Below are 17,321 nucleotides of genomic sequence, written 5' to 3' on the forward strand. Positions count from 1 at the left end.
AATTCAGGTGCCTGTCCGCCTGGAAAACCGGGCGCAGCACTGCGGCGCAATAAACTAAGGTATCAGCGTCCCGCGTTTCAATTTTCCGCGTATCCTGTACAGCGTGCTCGTACCGCATAGCACAGCACCGCAGCAACCTTACGGCGAGCTCCACTGCTTGACTTTTACCTTACTCAGTCCACCCATCCCACAGCTCTATCCCTACCTCATCCTGCCCAAAACGGCAAAGGTCACCTTATCAAGCACGTCTGGACCAGTTTCTTGCAGCAAAGCCACAAGGCAAATGTCGAAAAACCACGGGCTTCCTTCTTAATACCCGTCGGCGATGACCGGTCCTTGATTGATTCCACGGCCTGTCCGTCCGTTGTATATCTGGCCAGCCCAAGTCAATCCTTCCTTTACACCTAATGCACCGCGCCCGAGGCTCGCAGCTCTGAGTATACTTTGTCGCCTCAACTCGGAGTCGTTCCCTCGTTGCCCCTCTCACGACTTTACTTACCCCTCTCTCACTACACCCCCTCATCGTTACGTCTCTGGGCTTGACCTCCGGCTTTGACGTCATGGCCGACTACTCCTACGACGGGTCCTCGTCTTCGGCCGCACCGCCACCACCACCGCCGTACTCCGTGACTGCTTCCGCTTCCGGCTCCGGTAACTTTGGATCCACCTCCTCGTCCCTGTTCGCGCCACCCCCGACGACCGCCTACGCCGCGCACGGGGAGTCCCACGCGGGCCCGTCTTCGGGCTACCCCTTCGGCGGCTACCCCCCGTCGTCGCCCGATCACCTCGGGATTGTGGACTCCAAGTGGCGCCTGGCCGATCCTAGGTCGTCGTCGGCTCACTCACTTGCCCCGTCCACAACGGACCGCGACGGCGTCACCCGCCGCACCTTGCTCATCATCTACATCCACGGCTTCTACGGCAACGAGTCGTCCTTCAGGTCCTTCCCGGCCCACGTCCACAATTACCTCAAGGAGACGCTCGCCGAGACCCATGTCGTCCACTCCAAGATTTACCCCCGTTACAAGACGTACAAGGCCATCGATGTGGCTCGGGACAACTTCAGCCAGTGGCTGGAGCCCCACGAGTCCGACTCTACCGATGTGATTCTCGTCGGCCACTCCATGGGTGGCTTGCTTGCGGGAGAGGTTGCCATGATGGTATGGCCCGCGCCCCGGCAATGATGATGTATGAACTAGACTGACCTTGCTCCCAGCCTAATCGGCACCCGTACAGGCGCCATCCGTACAAGCACCGCATACTCGGCACCATTTCTCTCGACTCGCCATTCCTGGGACTCCATCCCGGCATCATTGTGGCTGGAATCTCAAGCTTGTTCAGGCCGGCATCGCCAACCGAGGAACAGCCCGATCAGTTCGACGCCTCGTCGAATTACCTGAGCCCCAACAACTCCGCCATGGGCAGCCCCAACCCGTCCATGTACACCCTGGAGACGAACAGTTCACTGGGCGCAGAGCTTTCCCCTCACGCAAGCAACCCGCCATCTCTGTCCTCGAACGGCCCGCCGCAACGGCCGGATCCCACTTTCAACCCTCCTTTCTTCAACGACCTGAATCTGAAAGACCGCCCCTTCATGAGACGTCTGGGCCACTTTGCCAAGAAGCACAGCCGCGAGGGCATCTGGGACGCCACCAAGAACCACGTCATGTCTCATCTCGAGTACGGCGGCTGTCTGGCAGACTACCCGGGCTTGAACGCCCGATACAACAAGCTCCGCGCCATGGAGAGCGTCGACCCGCTGCAGCACATGGGCGACGGCACCAACTACGGCAACAACGTGAACAAGCCACCCCCCGCCAGGGTGCGCTTCATCAACTACTACACCCTCAGCAGCGGGAGGCCGAAGAAACCAAAGACGCCCGACTCGCCCAAGTCGCCAGAGTCCCCAGCGTCCCCCGAGCAGAGGTCCGTCCTCGGCCCCCCGGACACTCTCGAGGTTGGCTCTCATCTTTCGCCGCCGGCCTCGTCGACGCCCAGGATCTCTGTCGAGGACTCGGACGATGGCAAGAGTATGGAGCTCCTGGAGCCCATCCCGATGGAGGACGTGGACGAGAAGCTATCAACTTTCCACGAGGAGCAGCAGGCGAGGTTTCACCACGAGTCCAAGGAGGCCTCCGAGTCCGCAGAGGCGCTTCGACGTGGCCAGCCACAAAACGCGCCGGAAGCAAAGGGCAAGGAAAATGAGAGGTCCGACAACATCGGTGCTGGTCTCTCCGAACCCTCCACGGCCGAGCAGAGCAATGCCGCTATTGCCGGGGAAGGGGAAGCCCAAGAGGCAACCCCAGCCGGGGGCGTGACGGACGAGCCGGAACTTCCCCCGATCCCCGACCTGCCCGAGCAGCCAACGCCCCCCGACCTGGACAGGTACACGGACAAGGACGCCCGGAAGCAGGCCGAGAAGGAGGGCAAGCGGGCGCAGAAGGCGTACGAGCAGGCCGTCAAGGCCCGGGACAAGGCCATCAAGGAGCGCCAGAAGCTCGTCGAGAAGCGCCGCAAAAAGGCCGAGAAGGAAGCCCAGAAGGAGGCCCAGCGGATCGAGAAGGAGGAGCAGAGGCTGCAGAAGGAGGAGCAGAAGCGGAAGCAGGAGGAGGAGGCCGCCAGGAAGAAGGAGGCCGAGGAGGCCCAGAAGCAGGAGACGCAGGCCGAGGGCGAGGCGCGCCGGCTGGCGGAGGAGGCGAGGCGGATGGAGCGCGAGGCCCGCAGGCTGCGGGGAGAGCCGCCCGAGCCCGAGCCCGAGAAGCAGCAGCAGCCCGAGGCCGGGAGCGTGGCCGAGAACGAAGCCCACATCGCGGCGGCAGTCATCGCCGGAGCGGCGGCCGCGGCGCCGGCCTCGGTCGCGGCGCAGGCAAACAGGCCGCCGGCGATGACCGCTGCCACGGCATCCTCGAGCACGTCCGTCAACACGACGCGGACGGGCAGCGGCACCACCGCGAGGTCCAAGGCGCCGGCGGCGGACCCGGGCAAGCCCAAGAAGGAGCGCAAGTTCTGCACGCTGCCGCGCAAGGTCAACGGCCGGCGCGACGAGACGTGGGTGCCCGTGTACATGCAGGGCATGGACGAGGTCGGCGCCCACTGCGGGCTGTTCCTGGCCGGGCCGCACTACGACGGGCTCATTGGCGACGTGGGCGAGCGCATCCGGGGATGGGTCCAGGACGACCTCAGCGTCAGGGCGATATTGGAGATGCAGTGAGCCGGAGGAGACTTGGGCTGGAGGACACACGGGCTGAGCTGAAGACAGGCAGCTGGACTGTACAGGCAAGGAGGGGGGGGGGGGGGGGGGGGCTCTCATCAGATATAGACCCCCCCAAGCCAAACCAGAGGACACACACACAAAGACATTGTAATCATGAAAGCACTCGGCTTCGTTCACGCATCTAGTCAAGAAACATGGTGATGACGACTGTGATGACAACGGCCGCCACCACCACAACCAACTGGATGTATCGGCATCTCATGGCCTTACTTCTATTGAATTAACTTTGTGTTTGTGTGTTTGTGTTAGTGCTACAACGACCCAGCCCCCGCGGGGGCGAATTTTTTTTTCTTTCTGCGTCCGGTTGTGTGATGGTGTGGTCGTGGTGAAAATGATCCGTCCCCTTTCGTAGCAGCCTGTAAGATGCCCCTAACCGCGTGGTATTTTCCCATCCTTCAGTCGGTCATGCTTTCATTGTCAACCTTGACTGAATGCGTAAAAAGATCAAACGAGCAAGGGGAAAAAGTAAAGCAATAAAGAGAACCCCCCGAACGCCCTGCTGGAAGTGGAAATCATCAGAAGAGCAGAATGCCCATCCGCCCTTTTACCCCCAAGTAACCCTCAAAGCGGTGCTTCCTTTGACACATGTGCGCGTCAACCGCTGAACCCCTTTTTGTTTCGTCCCGCCGTACTGCTCATCACTCTCGTGAGTAAGCATCGATACACGTCCCCAAAGCCGTTGGCAGGTGCGACCAGGCGGAAGCTCGCCATGGCCGACACACTGCAGAGTGGTGGGCTTTGGGTGACATACGACTCGACCCTACTTGCGCACCCTTCGTCGCTTGGCCTTCGTAGGCGCTGGCGGTTTCTAAGCGCCCACAGCCCCGTAGCCTTGCGGACGCATCGCGTTCGGGAACGCTTGGCCGTTACCGCCATCCTGTAATGGGTTAGACAGAGACAGACGGCATGGGCGAGGCATCACCAACCTTCTTGCGGCGTTTTTGACCTCCCCTGTCGTCGCCATCTCCCGTAGAGTAGCCGTCGTCGGGGAAGCCTTCACCGTAGCCCTCGTAGGTGTTCTCGCCATAGCCTCGCTTCTTTGTCGTTCGCTGAGGACGGACCGCACCCGGGGGTCCTTGTTGCTGCTTCCGCACAAAGGGGTTGGGCGTGGTCGCTAAAGGCGTGCCAGGCGCCGTTGCCTTGCCAGTAAGACCCTGTTTCAAGGTGTCAATACCGCCGGGGGGGAGATCTCCAAGCACCGAACTGTCCCAGTCCTTGGCAGGAATCGGTCCCTTGGCCATCGTCGTAGCTCTGTTCAAGATCGACTTGACACTATCCGACAGCCCCTTGGTGATCGGGTCTGACCGCGAGTTCCAATACTCTGCATCAGGAATCTCCAGCAATTCCCTGAAGCCATGGTATGCCTCCCTCTTCTTATCGCCGCCGTCGCCGTCCCTTTCTCTCGGAGCGTCCCAGTCCTGGGCGACGGAGTCGAAGCGGCCAAGGATGCCGAGCTTCTTGATCTGGCCCTTGTAGGTCTTGCGAAGAGCGTTCTTCTCACCGTTGGGCTTCTCGCGAGCGACTTCTGCAGCAATGCCCGTCAAGTTGAACATCTCGAAGAGATCTTCCGTGATACGCGGCAGTCTCTCGTGGTGTGCTAGGGAGCTCAGAGTTAACGAAGGATGTTCGACATAAACCGCCTCAAAATACCAGATACGTCATGGGGAGGGGGGTTTTTCGGCAAAACAGCCTGCCACGGGAACAAGGGACTGTGAAGGGAGCCTTACGAGTTTGGCAAAGTAGGTATTTCTCTCCGACATCCAGGTGGAGTGCCTCGATACCAGTTTTGCTATCCTCGATGTGGACTTTCTTCTGCTCTCGATCACCATAGTCTTCGAGTGTGCGCTTGCGCTTGTGAGGCGAGTCGTCGCCCATGACGATGTCTTGCGACATATCGGAAGGCTGCGATGCGCTGCCGTTGACGCTGTGTGCGGGAGTCGGCAGAGTGGTGGTTGTGGACGGAACCGAGCTGTTCATACTCGACGTGAGGTCGGAAGTGCCAGGAGAAAACTGGGAAGGGCTTTGAGGGGTTCGGGGATGGAACGACATGTTGACGTTGCCGCTGGAATGAGGGCTCGATGCTCAGGTCGTGGTCGTGGTCGTAGTCTTGGTCGGCTGAGGATGAGGATGAGGAGGTCGGAATACGAGGGATGGAGGGCCCGCTGTCACGCCGTCTCGGATGCGGAAGGCTCGAAAAAAATCACCTCCTCTTCCGAAGAATACCGTCAAGGCCCTGATCGATCAAAATCCACGATGCGCTCGATGGGAGGGGTCGCTCTGGGCGAGGTCAGAGGATGAGGGGGTTGTTGTGGCGAGTCGCGCCAAACCGCCGACGGCTCTCAATCCCCCGACGCAGCGTCATGCACCACTTTCGGATTAACCTTCGATCGCTGGCGCCTTCTCCGGGGTGTTTAAAAATTTTCCTGATGCCAATATCCAGCAAGAGCACTCGTAGCGAAAGGAATCCGACGGCGATAAAGGGCTGTCGAGGGTCGGTGGTCGGTTCGTGCTGTGGTTGAGCCGTCAGGTCGTGGTGGAGTTGAAGGAAGTGAAGTCGGAATGGCGCTGGGTAGAGCGAAGGGGGCGGACACATGAGCGAGGCAATTTGCTCGCTTAACGGGGGTGGCCGCCTGGGCTGGCTGGCAACTGGACCGTGGGCTGCGCTGGCTGGCACTGGCACTGGCACTGGCTGAGGTAAGCTTGGCCGATGGGTGGTGGGTGTAGGAGCCGAGAACGCTGGAAAGATGCGGGAAGGGGGGGAGTGAGGGTGGGAAAGGCAGTTTGCCGCGGGAGTGCGAGAGTGGAAGTGAGAGGGGGAGTGGGAGCCAGCCCCAGTGTGCTGTTCTGGGACCGGAGCGAAAGCCAGGCACCATCACCCCTAACGGCGAATGGGAAGGCGCCCTCCACCAGTTGGATCGTCCAGGAAACCATGACCACCGTGCCCGACACTCGACGCCCGATCACCGGGACCTGACGGCTGGCCAGGAGGAGGAGAGACAGCCATCCACGGGTACGGGCCCTCGAGGCATGCACTGGAACGCGGCAGGGGAGGCGTGGCTGGATCAGGAAGTCGGCAGCGAACACACTGACCAACCACTCACCACCACGCGCCTCGGTGCAGCCATGGCCTGCAGTCACGGTGCACAGTCACGTGGTGTGACATGGCCCCACCTGGACACGATGGGCCAGACTCTTGCAATTTTTAAAGCTCGACGCCGCGAGCAGCTTCTGCCTTTTCTCTCTTCTTCAACAACCAAGACCACCCATTCAAATCATCGCCAGCCAGCCCCGATTTTACATCGCCTTCTACGCTGCTGGACGATTCCGAGGGATGAGTCGAGATCAACTCTTTTAATGCCCTTGTTTAAAACAATCGTCAGCGAGGGCCCCTCGTGCGGCTTCCCATGATGCGACGATCACCTGAAGCAAGTTTGGACATGCCTTTTACCGGGCAGTGATGTTGCTGCTGTTGCTGTGAGACGAGACTAGCTGTACCAACCGCTGTGCCTGTATTGGATATGGGTAGTGTCTTGTATTGTTGTTGCAGGCGTCCTTCCGTTAGCGAATAGGCTTGATTAAATTGTTCCAAGGTACGCTTCATATATGAAGGCCCATGCCAATTAAACCTACGGAGATGGGGATGACATCCATACATCTGGTAAACCGATTGCTCAGCCGCGAGCGCGGCGGCTTCTGCCAATGCTCTTGACCAGGTTGAGCCTGCTGAGAAGTGGCATATCTGAATCGCTCTGTTTTGAAGGCCCTGGAAGCGCGCGGAACCTTCTATGTAAAGCGGCTAACAATTCTTCCGTCATCCAGGTCCAGATCCACACAGTATGCTCCAAGAGCACCGCCATCTACCCTCTCCACGGCAAAGCCCCTTGGCAGATTGGGTCACGCTGGTCTTGTTGACGGATGCCATGGTGACCTATTGTTTTTTTTGAAGAAATTCGGAGCAAAAACAGGGGCAAAGCCGTTGGAGCTGATCATAAAGGAATCACAATGGGTTAACGCCCTCCATTTCGAACTCATTCCAGGATGTCAAAACACATGTGAGCTTGTTCTGGCGATCACACATTAGTTAATTCAAACCATACACAACTCCCAAGCTCCGAAAACTGAAGTCCTGTTACAAAGGCCTGGTATTATCATTTCTTTCGTGAGCAGAATGCTGCCGCCGGAACCCTCCAATCAACCACAGCAAACAAGTCAGCATCTTTGATAGCTGCCTCCTAACCACCATTCCACCTCAAATGGCGTTTCTGTAAACCTGCGCTCCTTGATTCCGGAACATGATGGTATCCCTCCGTTGCATGATCATTAGCGTCCTGTTGAGGGCCTGCTCGCTGTAGCCCTTCTGCTCAACCATTTCGCGACGCAGGCTTGCCAAACTGGTGCCCCATCCAACCGCGAGACGCCGCTTGAGCTCTGTCTCCAACCTGCTGACTTCCTCGTTGAGCTCCTTGCTTCCCTGGTTGCTGCCCTGGTTGACAGCGTCCATGGTGGAACAGAGGAAGAGTCGAATAGCCTCGTCCACGTGCTCCTCCGTTGCAATGGGGGACAAGGTCAACTTGGCTAACGACTCCGTGATACGAACAATGGCCTCCAGTTGACGGACAGTAATAGGAATGGAGGATCGCGTATTAGCCTCCATCTCGGCTGCATGGACCTGTCTTCGGATGGACACAAAGTGAGATGAAAGCTTCTCGGCTGCTTCAGGGCTGAGACGAGGAGCCATTCGTCTGGATAAAGTTGTAAGCCGAGGTTTAGGCAAGACTACAGTGTGGGGGGGGCTTACGATTTGCAGTAGCTGAGGTATCTCTTCATCTTGTCGACCGGGATTTCAGACTCGACTTGCTCCTCAACACCTCGGCCGCCCATATGGATGCCCATTACGTGCTTTGCTATTCTCTCATCTTTCTCCCTTGTGTGCTCGTCCTTGACAATGAAAATCATGTCAAAACGAGAAAGGATAGTCGTTTGGAAGTCGATGTTCTCGCCGGGAGTCTTCATATCATCGTAACGACCAAAGATGGGGTTGGCAGCGGCCAGAACCGATGTTCTTGCGTTGAGGATCGTTGTGATACCAGCCTTGGCGATAGAGATGGTTTGCTGCTCCATGGCCTCGTGGATGGCTACACGGTCCTCGTCACGCATCTTGTCGAACTCATCGATACAGACGACGCCGCCGTCCGCAAGAACCATGGCACCTCCCTCAAGGTAGAATTCACGAGTCGATTGGTCGCGTTGTACTGAGGCGGTGAGACCGGCTGCTGAAGAGCCCTTACCAGATGTGTAAATGGCAATGGGCGCACACTTCTCGACAAACTTCAGAAGCTGAGATTTGGCAGTACCAGGATCACCAAGCAGCAGAACATTGATGTCTCCACGAAGCTTCATGCCGTCAGGCAATATCTTCTTCGAGCCGCCAAGGAGGAGACACAGAATAGCCTTCTTGATGTCGCGGTTGCCGTAAATGGAAGGAGCTATGCAGTCCGCCATGACGCTGTACAGATCCGGTCGCCTGCTCATCTCGAGGAACTCTTGTTCTTCTTCGTCAGAGAAGAGCGCCTGACCTCTGGCGGTCTGGTCAATGTCTGTTTGGATGCCCACCGCCCGCAGGTAGGGAGTTCGAATAGCTACCGCACCACCAGTGTTCGAATTCTTGGACGCCTTGTTCTGGTAGATCGAGAAGATGCCCATAACTGTACATCTCGAGCCCGGAACCACGCGGTTGGTCAGGTAGCGATCAGCTGAAATGAGGACATGTCGCGGAAGCTCGCCCACGGGAACCTGGTCAGGTGCCTCTTGAAGCTTAATAATTTGTTGATCGACGAATCTCGATTTCTCGTGGAGGACGAAGTATGGGTCGAGAGGGCATTTGGGGGTCGGATCGTTAGGGATTCTCTGTCTACCGCACTGTCTCGGGAGCGTAACGCCGGTGAAGCCTCCTAGGACTGGGATGGTAGACGAATGTGCGCAGTTGCGGCACTGAATGGCAAGTTCAGTGGCTTTTGATGACATGACGGAAGCGCCAATAACAATTCCCGGTACTCTGACAAGACGAGCAATCGTCATAGAGTCTAGGTTGCGGATCGATACATCCTCGGCGCTGGAGTGAAGCAGAAGCTGATGTTCCGGCAAGTCGACTTTCGTCAGTTGAGGGAAAACGATTCGGTGGGTGCATTTCTTGAGGGCAGCCTCGAACTGGTGGCATCCAAGTCAGCACAAAGTCAATAGCAGGTTTACATGGCTGAGTCGCACCAGGGGAATTATTTCTGCAGGCTCCGTCACCAGCCTATGCGCCAGCTCCTCATTATAGTTGATCAGGTCGGTAACGTCTACATCGCAGTAGTACTTCTTGAGGAGTGCATTTTCCTTGAGCTGGTTTCTAGACACAGTGTCAGAGGCCATGCGAAGGCGCAATGTGCTCGCTGCAGTCGGTCTCACCTGTAGACATAGTCGTTGTCATGTCTGAAGTGCAGCACAAAGTTCTCCAGTTGCGTCTGAATCTGAATACGAGTGTCCTCGTTCTGGCCGAAGCTCGGCTCAAAGACGTGAGCAGAGTATACGGATTGTCTGTCCATGTTGTGCGATTGCGCCCGTACTTGAGGTTGCGGTTGCGGTTGTTGACGGAGCGATGCTGAGGATTCAGACTGAAAAGGTGGATGCAAGGAGGGGCTGCTCTGTTCGCAGGGGAACGAATTAAGAACGCGCCCCTTTTCGGAAATCGCGACACGCCGCGTAAAGTGGTTGCAGCATTAGCGCGTCTGGAAATCGGCGATAAGACGGCGGCTGCTGCGTTATCTTCACGTGAAGAAGCTTACCTCATCCTGCATTCCCCAGAGTACACTAGCTGGTGTGGGTAGGCCCTTGGAGGTCTGAATGAGGAACGTGGCTCAGCATGGTGAAGCTGCGCAAAGACCAGCCGTAATCTGTCGCTTCTTCATTGCTGTTCTTGATCGGTCATGATTGCTGCAAGCCGTCTTTCCTGAAATTCCCAACCTCATGTGTCTCTCCCAGCAATGATACCCCGGTAGTGTGGCTACGTGGCCGTCAACCAACCTTGTTGTCGGCTTTCCTCGTGACTATCAGCAAACGATCGACGTTTAGACTTAACATCCAGCACCAACCTCCATACAGAGCCATTGACTCGCACCATGTACTCATCACCAGGCGCCCGGAGGTCGGTGGACACAATATCGTCGCTGTCTCCTCCGTCAACGCGCACCGAGTTTCCATTTCACAAGTCAGTTTCTCCCCTTTGCCTCCATCGGCCACGATTATGCTAACAGCAGCTAGACAAGGACAGACTCACCCGAACCATACCGCGAGACGAGGCTCGACTGCGAGTTCCATACACTCAATAGGGGGCTCTCTCGATACATCGTCCAGCAGCTGGGCGAATGCGGTGCTGGAATCTGGGCAAAACGGTACTGATTAACCCAAGAAGGCGTTACTTCCTGTGCTGACAAGTCGCCAGCCATTTCAACTTTACTGCAACCTCCCATTGTCCGGACCGGCCTGCAGCCCCATACCTCTGCGCCCGCTTCCAGTGCGCATAAACCCCCGACCGCGCGCGATATCCCTCCCGTAACCCTGACAAATATACCTCATATCGATCCGGCCGAGTTTAAACCGTACTTGTCGCAAGTTGGCGCCCTTTACGAGCAGCTTCGGCGGGTTAAAGAGCAAGAAGATGAACGGCCCAGCTCCTCGGGCCGTCGGTCAAGCAGACACGACGATTTCATAGACCCCTTTGACGAGAGTCATCTGAAACCCGCGGGTCGACTGCCCGCTAGACGGAAGTCGTCCATAGCATCGATAACATCAATATCTTCCATCGATGGCCCGGGGCCATTGCGACGCGCTAGCTCTGGATTCAGCCGAAAAGGGGGGCAAGGCCCACCCCCGCTGTCCACGATACCCAACGTCTATTTCGACGAAGATTTCCACCTGGAAAACCCAAGAATCTTTGACGTTGTTAGCGAGAGATCGGAGGTTGTACCACCTGCACCAGGAAGTGCAGACGACAAGGCCGGCAACAATGGAGATATCATAGCTCCTCGGAAGGCTCTGGCTACCAATGCTATCCTTCAAGAGAAGCTGTCGTGGTATATGGACACCATTGAGGTTCACCTGATCAACTCTATATCAACTGCGTCGACCACATTCTTCACTGCCCTCGGCTCGCTACGGGAGTTACACTCCGAGGCTGCAGAGTCGGTCGATCGTATCAAAGCACTTCGGAAAGAACTCGAGGCCCTTGACGAGGAGATTGCCACTCGGGGCCTGAACATAGTGCAGAAGCGCCGACGAAGAGAAAACGTGCAAGCCCTCAACGACGCGGTCCTGCAACTCCGGCATATTGTTGAGGGCGTCACAACATGCGAGTCGCTGGTGGACGCTGGCGAAGTTGACAAGGCTTTGAGCAGCATTGATAGTCTAGAGCTACTTATAGCTGGTGAACATGACGAGTCTGCCGAAGCAGGACCTCCTGTGCTCCCCCTATCACGTCTGAGAGACTTGAGGGGGGCAACAGCTCTGAAAGGCGTCAATGACGATCTGCAGCAGTTGCGGTCCCGTATTGGGAAAGCTTACGAGTCCAAGGTCCAGAGCTTATTACTGGCTGATCTGCGGAGACACGTTGAGACAGTACAGAGTCGCGAGGTACTACTCCGTTGGGGCAGCTCGTCGTTGCGGGCAAGGGGAGGCACCGCAAGAGAATCGACTGGGACACCAGCCTACCTCACCTCTACACAAGAGCTGCGCAAGGCCATCATGCCGAACCTCCTTGGCCTTCACCGGGCTCAACACATTTCCACGGCGATTGCAGCCTACCGGGAGGCCGTACTACGCGAGATTCGCAATCTCATTCGCAGACCGCTGCCCAGCTCCAACGACGATGATAACGAGTCCATGATGTCTGCCTCAACAATGAGCGGCGGAAGAAACCTTTCCAATCAGGAAAAGTCGTCCATCCTGGCAAGGAACCTCCGAGCGCTCGACCCCAAGGATGCTGAAGACTTGCTAAAGTCGATATACATTGGCGTTACCGAAACCCTCCGTCGGTTGACGACACAGGTAAAGGTTCTTCTCGACATCGCAAGCTGTTTGACGGAAGAAGCTACCGCTGCCGGTCTCAAGTCTCCGCCAATCCGCTCTCCCCTTGCGAGCCCAACACCTTTCGACCGGGAATTCCCCAGGTTTGACGACTCTCCCAGCTTCGAGGTCCAAGAAGAGATCCACAAAGCCATGGACATTGCCAATTTGGTTGGACAGGCTGTCGACGTTGCTCAAGACAAGATTGTCAAAGTATTGAAAGTACGGTCAGAGCAAAGCACACACTTGAGCCTGTCTTGGTTCCTTCGTTACTTCACCCTAAACCTCTTCTTCGCCAACGAGTGCGAAGCGATCTCGGGACGCAGCGGCACGGCGTTGAAGACCCTTGTCAACGGTCACATCAAGGAGTTCGTACAGCAACACGGCGACGCGGAAAAACAGAAGCTGGCCCAGGGCATGGAATCCGACCAATGGAGTGCCAAAGATTTCAATGAGAAAGACAAGGCTCTTCTGGATCGAGTGCTCGAGAGCAGCACCAAGGACGCTGCAGCGTGGTCAGAAGGGAGCAAGATTTGGGAAGAAAACCGTGAAGATGAGGACTCGAATGGAACGACAGCAAACCCACCCGAAACTAATGGCACAGGGGGAAAGGAAAAGGCGCGGACGGCCGAGATCGAGAGCGAAACATTCCTCCTGCCCAACTCTGCCATACTATGCCTGGAAGGCATCTCCCATTTCCTCCACCTCATCGGTGGCATACCGTCCATGGCCGCCGACGTCGCCACCTCGCTCATCACATACTTGCAGCTCTTCAACTCCCGCTGCACGCAGCTCATCCTTGGCGCAGGTGCTACTCGGTCTGCTGGTCTCAAGAACATCACGACGAGACATCTGGCCCTGGCGTCCCAGGCGTTGTCCTTCATCGTAACGTTGATCCCTCACATCCGGGAATTCGTGCGACGGCACGCCGGATCCGGAGCTGGGGTGTCCAGTCTGATGGGAGAGTTCGACAAGGTTAGGCGCCTATTCCAGGAACACCAGAACAGCATCTACGACAAGCTGGTCGAGATCATGAGCGGACGCGCGTTGCAGCACTCGAAATCCATGAAAACGATCGACTGGGACCATGACAATAGCCAGTCGGTACACCCATACATGGAAACGCTGGCCAAAGAAACCACCACTCTACACAGGGTGTTGACCAAGCACCTGCCGGAAACCTCGGTGCAACTGATTATGGGCCCCGTTTTCGCAAGCTACAAGGACCAGTTCGGCAAGGTCTTCCAAGCCGCCAACTCAAAGAAGGCTACTGGTCGTGACAGGTAAGTTGCGTTCCATCTGGAAAGTCATTGGGCATACAACTAACGCACTCAAAAGCATGCTCCGTGACGTGGATTTCTTCATAACCAAGCTTGGTAAGCTTGACGGGTTCCGGGATACGGGCGATTACTTGAAGAGCATCATCAACTCGAAAGAGATTGAGGCCACCCCATCGCCGCCGTTGTCCGAAAAGCAGGCGGATGGCGGCTCGGAGACAACGGGCTCGGCGAGAAACTCGACAGCCGAGCCGGGAAGCAGACAGAGCGCAGAGGGATCGGCAAAGGCAGAGTCGCCTCCAGCCGTCGAAGAGCCCAAGCAGGCATCATGATGTAGTTTAGAGCAAAGGGGAAGCGAGCCTCTCACCTGGAGTTTACTAGCATGCCGAGGGTCAGGAGAGATGCTGCTAAATGAAGTTTGTACGTCTTTTTAAGAGGACTCCGTCCCGGCCACGTGCAACATGCCAACGTCTGTTCGACCTTGTTTGCCCCGAGTCGCACACTCCCAGATGCAGGTATCCCCGGCGGTAGATAAAGGCGCAGGGCTAGAAAAGCGACAAGCCGCCACCCGGGTGGGGGAGGACGCGGGCGGGTGGTTGCAGGCGCCTTCTCGTCGGGATCGAGGACAACATGTCTAAACCGATTCCAATGGGGGCCACAGCGGAAGACCAACGAACACGTTGATGGCAATGGCATCCAGTACGCACACATGCAAACGCCCCTGCCGGAACACCCCCGCCGGGAGGATTACGAGTCTCGAGTCGTGGCTTTGGCTTGCTGACGTTGCCTTTGAAATCTGCCTTGTTTCCCTTTTTACCCCCGACCACGTTGTCTCTCTGGTCGGTTAGGTAATGTACTGTACTGGTCCCCCACCCACCCCCAACTCCAAACAAACCCGGACCAGGGTGCGACGTTGCGCCGTTGCGACGACGCCAGCGTCTTGAAACGCTCTCCAGTATGGGGGGGGCCGTCCGTCCGTCTGTTCGTCCCTTCTCTTGGGACGGGACCGAACTGAACAAGGCCGGGGAGGACGGACGTTGTATTCCCTTCCTTGCGCGCGCCAGAGAGCCTAATTAAACAAGTGGAAGTCATGAGGGGCCATACGATTTTTTTCTTTTTCTTTTTTCCTTTTCCAAACGGGAGATACCCAAGTCGGGCACGGTTTCCCGCGCACGCACGCAATCCGTTTTAATTAATTTGTTATTTTTGGGGGGCGACTGCCGTTACCAATGGAGAAACAAGCGTCGACGCAGGCGCGGCACAGACTCGCCGAACGACCATGCCACCCCCCGGCAAGGGGAAGGAGGGCCCGGCCGAGAACTGACCCCCTTCATTTCGGCTTCATAATCAGCGCACACGAGATTGGGGCCGGGGCAACGACCGAGTCAACAACAACAGCAACAGCAACAATAGCAGCAGCAGCAAGGGGCATGTTGGACAGGTTCGTGGACGTTGAAAACGTTTTGTGTCTTTTCTATTGGTATGTGAAACTTGGCCCAAGTACAAGAAATTGTTCGAACCACCAAAGCTTCCCTAAATATGTCTAAAGGAGCGACAAGAAGATTGACCTCGGCGACTTTGGGACAACGTTACCCAAGAAAGAACCAGATAACCCTCCCAAACCCGTGAAGCCAACATGAAAAACGAGACCCGGCCTCGATCAGCTCCAAAGCGTGGAACGTCTCTCGGCGTGCTGTCGAAGCAGCACAAGGGCTCTCTCGCGGGGGAAGAGAAGGAGGGGAAACGCCTAGATTGCTCCAATTGCTCCGGTCCTGCTGAATGTGTACGCCCCGATTTGGATAACAAAAAAAGGTGTTTCCAAAAAAAAAAAGTCTATATCTCGAAACAGTGGTTTCTTTCCCCGCTAGCCCACCCGCGTAGCCGCGCTCTTGGCGTGTGATGGGTATCTTTTGTGTATCAAAAAAAAGGCAAGACGATGGCTGAACTTTTTAAGGGTTCGTTCTCATCGTGAAGAAGGGGTCGTGAAGTCGTAGCGCGCAGCGCGATGGCGGCGGGGGCCGATCAAATTTCGGCCACCGCGCCAGCTTTTTTGTTTTTTCTCACTTCTCGCGAGATGGAAAACGAAAACGAAATTTTAGATCCCGACCTTAGTTGGCGTACATGCCCTGGACGAAGTCGCGCTTGTAGCTGGGCGACTCGTAGTGGTCGTCAACGTCGCGGCGAGAGACGGCGCCGTTGTTGCCGAGGGTGCAGACGAGGTCGGTCTCAGAGGTGACCTTGGTCTGGACGTCGTCGGGGAGGTAGTAGGCGTTGTTGCAAGGGAAAAAGTCGCAGCCGGAGATGGGAAGGGCACCGTTGGCGGGCCACATCTTCTTGACGCCGTTGTGGTCGTTAGGGTTGACAATGGCGGAGACGTCAAAGTACGTCAGGCCGTTCCAGCCGTTGAAGGCAACCTCGCCGAGCATGCCGGCGATGTTTTCCTCGCCCTCCGAGACGGAGTACCAGTTGCCGATCCAGGCATTGGGGATCTCGACCGTGACATTGCTGTTGCCGGGGATCTCGACGGAGTCGACGGAGGCGAGGCCGGAGTTGGGGGTGAAGTGGACGATGCGGGTGACGTCGTCCAGGGACTGGAAGGTGACGGTGTTGGTGGCAACGGCGAGAGCGGCCGAGCCGAGGAGAGAGAGGATGCTGAACTGCATTTTGATGGTGGTGGTGGTGGTGGTGGTTGTGTAAGTGCCCAAGGTTGTAAGTTGAAAGTGGGGTTTGAAGAGTCCGGCAAACGTTGTCAACAACAGTAGTGCAGGATCAAGGCAGTTTGAGAAGGAGTGGTTCTTTGAAAAGCGTCTAGCTGATCGTAGAATGAAGATTGCCCAGGGATGGGATGTTGTGGTGATGGACTCGAGCTTTGGTTGTGAGGGATGGGGTTTAAACGGGCCGGGGCCGTTTGAGTTGCTTTCAGAAAGGAGTGAGAAGCTGGATTTGAAGAGAATGAGGCTGTCTGGATAGACAAAAGTGTGAGGCTCGGCCACTGGAAGGATAGTGATGCGGGATGGAGAATCAAAACCGGGGACTGAGAGGCATCATGGGAGCCGGGTCGTACTTATACACATGTCAGAAGGGATGGGGGGTATAGACTGGAAAGGATTCTTTTTTGCTCGTGAAATGGCAGCAGTGGGGAGCGGAGCTGGAGGCGTCGAGGACGTGGGAACGTTCGTAGACCGCAGTGGGGACAATGGCCCAAGGGTGTTTCCCAGAGTTACATGGAAGCCTCCATCGGAGAGTGGGCTTGGATACTTGGGCGCCATGATTCTTGTAACTTGTACAGATACATGCCGTTGTGACTCGTCGGCCGTGATTGGATGTGCCCGCGGAATAATGGCCTCGCCAGGTTCAGAGTTTTCGGTCTGGACCAGCACATCTCGCATCCTTCTCGTCTGGCCAACACTAACCAGGTTTGGGCGGCGCGACGTCTGGCTGTGTTGGATTGGAGCGTTTGGAACTGGAACAGGGGCGACAGCCCAAATGTTTTCAGAAACATCTTTCAATGAACACTTGTTTTAGCAGGTTTATTTTTGAGAGTGCCCGCGCCTAGATACTCCTGGACAGCCCCCAAGCTGAGGCTGTGTCTGAGGTTCCTTCTTCGTTTCTCACGCCAGGCCGCCCTCCCTCAGGGCTTGGCCATGGCCCAGAGCAACGCGGCAGTG

At 56.7% G+C, this 17,321-nt stretch overlaps 5 protein-coding genes across 5 annotated transcripts; 2 read left to right on the forward strand and 3 right to left on the reverse strand.

Moving 5' to 3' along the window:
- Nucleotides 1-560: 560 nt before the first annotated feature.
- Nucleotides 561-3,211, forward strand: ColSpa_09386 (uncharacterized protein; the record flags this gene model as incomplete). Its single annotated transcript, XM_049275598.1, has 2 exons — nt 561-1,160; nt 1,217-3,211. 2 exons carry the CDS (start codon nt 561-563, stop codon nt 3,209-3,211), a joined length of 2,595 nt encoding a protein of 864 aa, XP_049131555.1.
- An 871-nt stretch (nt 3,212-4,082) lies between these two features.
- ColSpa_09387 (mediator of RNA polymerase II transcription subunit 19) lies at nt 4,083-5,323 on the reverse strand (the record flags this gene model as incomplete). Its single annotated transcript, XM_049275599.1, has 3 exons — nt 4,083-4,151; nt 4,201-4,871; nt 5,002-5,323. The coding sequence occupies 3 exons, from the start codon at nt 5,321-5,323 to the stop codon at nt 4,083-4,085; spliced, it is 1,062 nt and encodes a 353-aa protein (XP_049131556.1).
- A 2,200-nt stretch (nt 5,324-7,523) lies between these two features.
- ColSpa_09388 (DNA replication licensing factor mcm5) lies at nt 7,524-9,861 on the reverse strand (the record flags this gene model as incomplete). The annotated part of the gene is made up of 4 exons (XM_049275600.1): nt 7,524-8,016; nt 8,073-9,481; nt 9,539-9,665; nt 9,725-9,861. 4 exons carry the CDS (start codon nt 9,859-9,861, stop codon nt 7,524-7,526), a joined length of 2,166 nt encoding a protein of 721 aa, XP_049131557.1.
- A 1,531-nt stretch (nt 9,862-11,392) lies between these two features.
- ColSpa_09389 (vacuolar protein sorting-associated protein 55) lies at nt 11,393-13,985 on the forward strand (the record flags this gene model as incomplete). The annotated part of the gene is made up of 2 exons (XM_049275601.1): nt 11,393-13,659; nt 13,715-13,985. 2 exons carry the CDS (start codon nt 11,393-11,395, stop codon nt 13,983-13,985), a joined length of 2,538 nt encoding a protein of 845 aa, XP_049131558.1.
- A 1,776-nt stretch (nt 13,986-15,761) lies between these two features.
- ColSpa_09390 (uncharacterized protein) lies at nt 15,762-16,316 on the reverse strand (the record flags this gene model as incomplete). The annotated part of the gene is made up of 1 exon (XM_049275602.1): nt 15,762-16,316. One exon carries the CDS (start codon nt 16,314-16,316, stop codon nt 15,762-15,764), a length of 555 nt encoding a protein of 184 aa, XP_049131559.1.
- Between the last annotated feature and the right edge of the window lie 1,005 nt (nt 16,317-17,321).

The sequence above is a fragment of the Colletotrichum spaethianum genome, assembly GCF_022836535.1.
Source record: "Colletotrichum spaethianum MAFF 239500 DNA, contig28, whole genome shotgun sequence".
Classification (NCBI taxonomy): domain Eukaryota; kingdom Fungi; phylum Ascomycota; class Sordariomycetes; order Glomerellales; family Glomerellaceae; genus Colletotrichum; species Colletotrichum spaethianum.